Source organism: Microtus ochrogaster, chromosome 7 (genome assembly GCF_000317375.1).
Source record: "Microtus ochrogaster isolate Prairie Vole_2 chromosome 7, MicOch1.0, whole genome shotgun sequence".
NCBI classification, from domain to species: Eukaryota; Metazoa; Chordata; class Mammalia; order Rodentia; family Cricetidae; genus Microtus; species Microtus ochrogaster.
The window spans coordinates 78,343,034-78,349,981 of NC_022014.1; the positions used below are offsets into that span (position 1 = coordinate 78,343,034).

The 6,948-nt window shown below is 51.2% G+C and overlaps 1 protein-coding gene across 1 annotated transcript in view; it reads left to right on the forward strand.

Moving 5' to 3' along the window:
• Nucleotides 1-2,634: 2,634 nt before the first annotated feature.
• Nucleotides 2,635-6,948, forward strand: part of Otop3 (otopetrin 3) — a 10,982-nt gene continuing 6,668 nt past the window's right edge. The window contains exon 1 of the mRNA XM_026780082.1: nt 2,635-2,653. Within this exon, the coding sequence (XP_026635883.1) occupies nt 2,635-2,653 (19 nt within the window). The remainder of the gene's footprint in view (nt 2,654-6,948) is intronic.

Below are 6,948 nucleotides of genomic sequence, written 5' to 3' on the forward strand. Positions count from 1 at the left end.
TGGTGTCAGGAATCACCTACCTTTCCACTTTCGTCTATTCTTTGAGGAAGGGTCCCTCAGTCGGATTCAGAGTTCACTTCCTGTGGCTAATCTTGGTAGACCACTAACCCTGGGGATTCCAGCTCCGCTTTCTAAGGCAAACAAGCCACCGCAGCCACCAGGCATTTACCATTTCCGTGAATTCTGGGGTTCTGCACGGTGCTTGCATTATTTTTGCCTGCCTGGGTGCTACCAGATCCTGTGGGACTGGAGCTACAAACAATTGTGCGCCAGTGTGTGGGTCCTCTGGAAGAGCAGCCAATGCTCTTAACCACTGAGCCATCTCTCCAGCTTCTATCATGTAAGACAGGCTTTCTCATGGGGAGCTCACCAAATCAGCACAAACTGCCTAGCCATTGAGCTCCGGAGACCCTCCTGCCCTCCTCCGGGCCCTTCTATTATAGGTGTGCAATTACACCCAATGTTTTATGTGGCGTCGGAGAGCCAACTCAGGTCTTCGCTTCTGTGGCAAACACTTTGCTGACTGAGCTGTCTCCCCGGCCCTCACATTTCTTTCTTATGAGCAGTAGGGTTTTTTTTAAAAACATATATTATTTACTTAACTTTATTTTATGTGCATTGGTATGAAGGTGTCAGATCCTCTGGAACTGGAGTTACAGACGGTTGTGAACTGCCATGTGGGTGCTGGGAATTGAACCTGGGTCCTGTGGAAGAAGCAGTCAGTGCTCTTAACCACTGAGCCATCTATCCAGCCCCAGCAGTAGAGGTTTTTGTTGTTGTTACTAACGTTTTTTTGTTTTTTGTTTTTTTTGAGACAGCCCTAGCTGTCCTGGAACTAGCTCTTGTAGATCAGGCTGGCCTCGAACTCAAAGAGATTCGCCTCCCTCTGCCTCTCAAGTGCTGGGATTAAAGGCGTGCGCCACCACAGCTTGGCTACTGACATTTTTTTTTAATTGACACATAGTTATTGTAAATGTAAGTGTGCATTTCAGAGTACAGTGTGTCAGGATCCAGTCCACGTACTAGCATATTGGTTGCCTCAGACCGAGAACGTGGAGCGTATGTATTGGGAGCATTCAAAGTCCCTTTAGTTGCTGTTGTGAAATATGCAGTGGATCGTTGCCAGTCATTGCTACTCTCCTATGCTATGGATCTCTACAGGAGGCAATGCTCCCACGCATCTGAACCCATTAACCCCAAGCAGCAGACATTTTTCCTTCAAACATCTCAGGAACACCGGGAGCATGAGTTCTTAGTATAGACATAAGAGGTGGTTCCAGCTTAAGAGAAGCTGGGGGAGTCTTTACCCCCAGAGTAAGTACAGTTGCTTGGGGTCTTTAGGAACCCCATCCAAAGCCACAAGACTTCCGCTCTGCTCCAGCTGTGTACAGAGGTGGAGGCAGGAAAGCTAGAGGGACAGAGCTGGGTTTGTATCATGTTACGTTGGGGGTTTTTGTTTTGTTTTGTTTTTGTTTTTTGAGATAGGGTCTCATGGAGTCCAGCTGGCCTCTAACTCCCTCCTGTAGCTAAGGATGACCTTTAACTCCAGATGGTCGTACTTCCCCACCCAAGTACTGTGATTACAAGTGTGTATCACTGGGCTTATTTGTTTTCCTATTTTATTACATTTTAATTTCTCTCTGTGTGTGCATGCATGTGGGTGGTCACCTGCTGCGGTGCGTATCCGTGGAGGTCAGAGGACAAGTTGCAGAATCAGTTTTTTCCCTCCACCTTATAGGTCCTAGGTTTGGAACCCAGATCCCCCTGAGCCATTACCCACTGAGCCACCTCGCCAGCGTCAGTCCGTTTGGTTTGTGTGTGAGAGAGAGAGTCCGAGATTGAAATGGAGATGTCACAGCCAGCAGGAAGGGAGAGTCATACCTGGATTAGGCTGGGAGTGGTGACATTTGGGGGAAGAGAACAGTGACAATTAGAGCACTGGAGACATCAGAGGGGAAATACCTGGCTGTCGTCACCGTGAGGTCCACAGGTCTTTGAGGCTGAGGGTGGGGGTGATGGGGCAGTGAGACGGAGAGGGAAGGGAGGGGAAAAGAGGAGGACCAGAGAAGACCCTAAAGACTGCCTCCCCTCCTGCTTTCTAATCCCATCTTCAGCCTTGGGTCTCTTCTACCCCAACTTCAGGTTTGATGTAACACAGAAAGATCATTCCAGGAGGCTGCTTTGGAGCTAGGTCAGCTAGGTAGGGTGTGGAAAAGAGGCGACTTAGACCCGGAAAGAAGAGGGTCCCACCACAGGCAAGGGCAGCCTGAAGCCAGCAAGTTCTCGGTGCGAGGCTGAGAACAAAGCACCCCAAAACACCTTGGGAGCTGCCCCCACTCAGATCCTGCCCCCGACGTCCTCCCCGCCTCCTGCCACGCCCTCCCGCGCAGCCGCCTCGCCATTGGCTGCCTGTCTTGCGCCCGAGCCCCCGGCGGAGTAATTAACGAGAGATTAATGAGGTTCCCAAAGTCAACAGAAAAATCGATGGGCCTTGGAGCCCAAGCGGCGGCTGCGCAGTCTCGCGGGGGGGGTGGGGGGGAGGAAAGGGCGTCGAGGCATCTGTCCCAGGGCTCCTGGGGCCTCACTTGGACGGAAGATACGCGCTGCAATTCAGGCGTTGGGGAGCCCGCGAGGATGGCTTCGCAGACCGCAGGTAGGGCTCCCCAGCTCGAGCTGGGACCCCCGAGTGCTCGGGAATAGTTGATTAAACCTTCCCTGGAGCCCCATCCTCACATTCACTGCTCCAAAGTGGGGTTCATGAGCCGGGAGCTACAAGGACTGGAAAGAACAGAGAGAGTGAGTGGGGGGGGACCCGAAACTGTCTCTTCTGTATCGCGCACCCCAACTCTGGCTCTGTGCCCATCTTCTCCTCTCTACTTCACTTTCGGGTTCAAGGGTCCTCGCAGCCCAAAGAGGGTGCCCGGATCTGAAAGAATCCAGAAACCTGGATGGATGGTTGGTGTTGGGGCTGCCTAGACCTCTCTCTCCCCGGCTCAGCTCGGAACAAAATCCCGAAGCTTCCGTGCCTGTGCTCCTCAGCCTCCCACGGAACTGGCCCTGCACTATTGGCTTCGTGGCCCCGAAGGTTGTCTTCTTTCGTCGCTCGCCTCTGAACGCCATCCATAAACCAGTTTGGTTCTAGGACCTCCCTTGGAATGGCGTCGTGCCTAGAGGCGTGCCAAGGATGGCTGAGTTCTACTTGGTTCCAAGCGCATTAGTTCTAACTTTTTTCCTGGACCCCTTGATGTTCATCCTAATACCTTGCCTGGCTGTGAACTATTCTTGCCCCTTTGATAACCGCTGGTGGAGCACCGAACCACGGGCATAGGAGCAGGGGGAAACCTTAAAATTCCAACCCTTTGAAGGGAGAGCACCTGGAACTTTGTGCTCCACACACCCCCACTCCAAGGCCTGGAGTCTAAGCGGAAAAGTCCAACCTTTCAGTCCCTCTGGGATCTGTAGGGAAGTTCACAAACATCTATTAGGCGCGGTTCGTCGTCGTATCTCTCCATGCATCGAATTACTAAATTTGGACAAAACTCCTGAGAGGAGTATCATGTATTCGTTCATTTGCTTATTCATTCAAGAATGTTTTGCGCTGGGGATGTAGCTCAGTGGTACCACACCAGCCCAGCATGCAGGAGGCTCTGGAGAGGGAGGCTGTGAGCTAGATGGCCATGCAAGCAAGCCGAGCCAGATTTATTGAGTACCGGGCTTTCCTGTTCCGTAGTTGCTCCTTCATTTCACAGATGAACAAAGACACTGACTATAGAAACTAAGTAGCTTGGCCAAGATCACAGAGATGCTAAATGCCATCTGGGCTCTCCATCAGTAGGGAGCGGGGACCATGAGGTGGAGCCACCAGAGCTGGCAGAAAATGAGCAGGGAGGTGTCCTGGGAGCCTTACCTTGCTCAACCTGGGTAGGGAAGGTAGAAAGATAAGCATCTGGACCGCCTCCTCTGCTGCACCAGGATGGAAAGGGTTAAGGGGCAGGGTCTCTGCCCGCAGCTCTGGAAATCCCGCCCCCTCCCCCAGGAAACAATGGGGTCCAGGGTGGTCAGGCTGGCTTTTAGGACTGTGCTAGATTTGAAAAGGTAAGTGGAACAGGACCCCTTCTCTGCCCTGGAGGAGTCCCAGATCTTGAGGGAACCAGTCCTAAATGGTGCACACTCACACCCACGCTCAGCAGAGGAGTAGCCCAACAAAGTAGCCACATGTCTGCTTGGGCAGAGGGAAGGTTTCCCATGAAGAGGTGGGTGAGCGGCATTGGTGGGAGTTGACAGGCAAGAGAAAAAGTGCCCCCAGGAGAGGGAGCCAAAAGACCACATGGAAAACATGGAATCCTCTACTTGGGTCTGAATGGATTTGAGGAGCCTGGGTGTGGCCAGGGGCTTGACAGGAAGGAGGCAGAATTGTTTTCAAGGATGACAGGATAGACTGGAGGAGTAGTGAAACTTGTTTACAAAGTCTTCAAAGGGGTTCAAAGTTTAGTACTTCACTGTCCAACAAAGAACATTGGAAGTTATCAGTCCTCGGTATTGCTCAGGGTGTATGTGGGAAAACAGGGCCCCAGAGGAGCTGTGGTGAGGGCCACTGAGGCGAGGGCTTCCTAGGAGGGTCTTGACAGAGGGACAGACAGAGCAAAGTTCCTTAATGAAGATAGAGCATGCTGGGCAAAGCAATGAGCAAGGGATGCTGGGAGTGGCAAGAAGGGGCCCACACCCAGCCTGAATGAGTCCCGAAGGATCAACTGGAGTCCCCAAAGAGGAAGAAGGTGGGGATCATAGACAAAGATGGGGAAAGATAGGGAGGTGAGCAAGAGCAGACGGCATTCTGGGAACTATAGCAGGATGCCACAGCCCATGGGGAGAGCAGTGGGGGCTGGGGAGGTACTTGAAGGCAGGAGCAGGAAGCAGCAGCAGCAGCCGCTCTTCCTTGAGCTCTGTGTACACCAGGTCCTCATTAGCACACACTATCTCATTTCACTCAGTAAGGCCCCATAAGCCTTGGACTTTATACTGAGGGCTACTGGCTGTCTTTGCAGGACTCTCAGCAGGAGACAGGCACCTTTAGCAGGAAGGCTAGTTCAGGAGAGAACAGATGGGCTCCAGACTAAGGTAGTGGTTAATCTAAATAGCCAGGGATGTGCAGGTATGTCTATTCCTAGCACGTGAGAGGCAGAGGCAGGAAAAATGGTAGCTTGAGCTTCAGGGCCAGACTATAAAGAAAGCAAGCTAACAAGAGAGAAACCAAGAAGGAGAGAAGGAGATGGACGAGAGGAAGATGCAGGCAGGCAGTGTGAGAGCTGGGACGGACGTGGTTGGGATCTGATGGCATGCATGGTCTGGACAAAAGCAAAGACAAAGTCCAGCTCATGTGAGTCCAGAAAGACCCTGGAATTATGAACATTAAAAGGAGGAGATGGGTCAGCACCAACTCAGAGCCCTGAGGCCAGGATGCCTGGAGGCAGGAGCTCTCAGAGGGCCGTCCAGGACGTGGAACAGGGAAGTACTCAGAAGCTATAGAACTATGCCTTCTCGGCTGTAACTCAGTTCCACTGGGGAGGAGCAGGGCCTTAAGTGACCTCAAGGGACAGCACTGTAGCTATTGGGTGGCCCAAGGTTGGGCCCTAGCAAGTGGTGACAGTGGGTGGCCTGAGAGAAAACTTCAGATGAGCAAGGAAATAGCAAGAGACTTTCAGGGGAAGAGTAGGGTCCAGACAGTGCCCTCTTGCTATGCAACACATTCACAGGACAGCCAAGAGTAGACTGGGAACAGACAGAATTTGGGGCAGTTAAAGTCAAGGGCATGACATGCATATTGATCCTTACCCATCCCGTACACACGGCAGCTTGGCGAATCACAGTTTTGCCTCCAAACCTTCATTAAGTTTAAAGATACATTTTAGTTATAGTGATAATTTTTTTTGCTTTTGTATTTTAAGAAAGGGTTTCACTGTGTATCCCTGGATATCCTGGGGCTCTGTAGGCCATACTGGCCTCAAACTCACAGAGATCAACCTGCCTTTGCCTCCTGAGTGCTGGGATTAAAGGCGTGCGCCACCACTGCCTGACCACTTTTTTTCTTATTTATTTATGAGCACCGGGGTTCTTAGGAGCTAGAGGGGACTCTCTCTCTTCCAGCTCCTTCATCCTTCCTGCAGAAGAAACTCTATTGTGAACCCCAGTGGGTGGCATCTAGACCTTGCCTGCATCTCCAGATACTACACTGTACCCCTAATAGAGTATTATTCCAGACCACTGTGTTCCTTCCCACCAAGCCAAAACTCAACCTCAGGACCCTTCTCAACACAACCCTGTAGGCAATCACACCCCACCATCAGGGAGCCAGCCCCTGCCCTCTTGATTTCTTGAGTGGAATTTCTCTATAAACAAGCAGGCTCACACTGACTTTTGCTGAGGAAAAAAATCCAGCTCTGAAAAAAATACTCAAAGAAAGGACAACACTCAAGTAACCCTTAGTGACTGGACGAAGCTATTATCACACTTTAAGAAGAAGTATTGAGTTAAGAAGTGAGCTGGCGGGGCTGGAGAGATGGCTCAGTGGTTAAGAGCACTGTCTGCTCTTCCAGAGGTCCTGAGTTCAATTCCCAGCAACCACATGGTGGCTCAAAACCATCTGTAATGAAATTTGGTGCCCTCTTCTGGCATGGGGGCATACGTGGAGGCAGAATGTTGTATACATAATAAATAAATAAAATCTTAAAAAAAAAAAAGAAGTGAGCTGGCCAAGTCATGGGTGGGGAGGAAAAGACAGCTCTAGATCATTATACTCATGTACAGCATGAAGGACTTCTGTATATGTACCTTGGTCTGTCTCAACCTTGAGTCCCATAAGGGATATGGGGCAGCTCCAGTGTCCCAGCTAGAAGGGCTTCATAGTATGCTCTTACCGCACAGACCATTAGGAGCTGGGGTGGGCTCCAC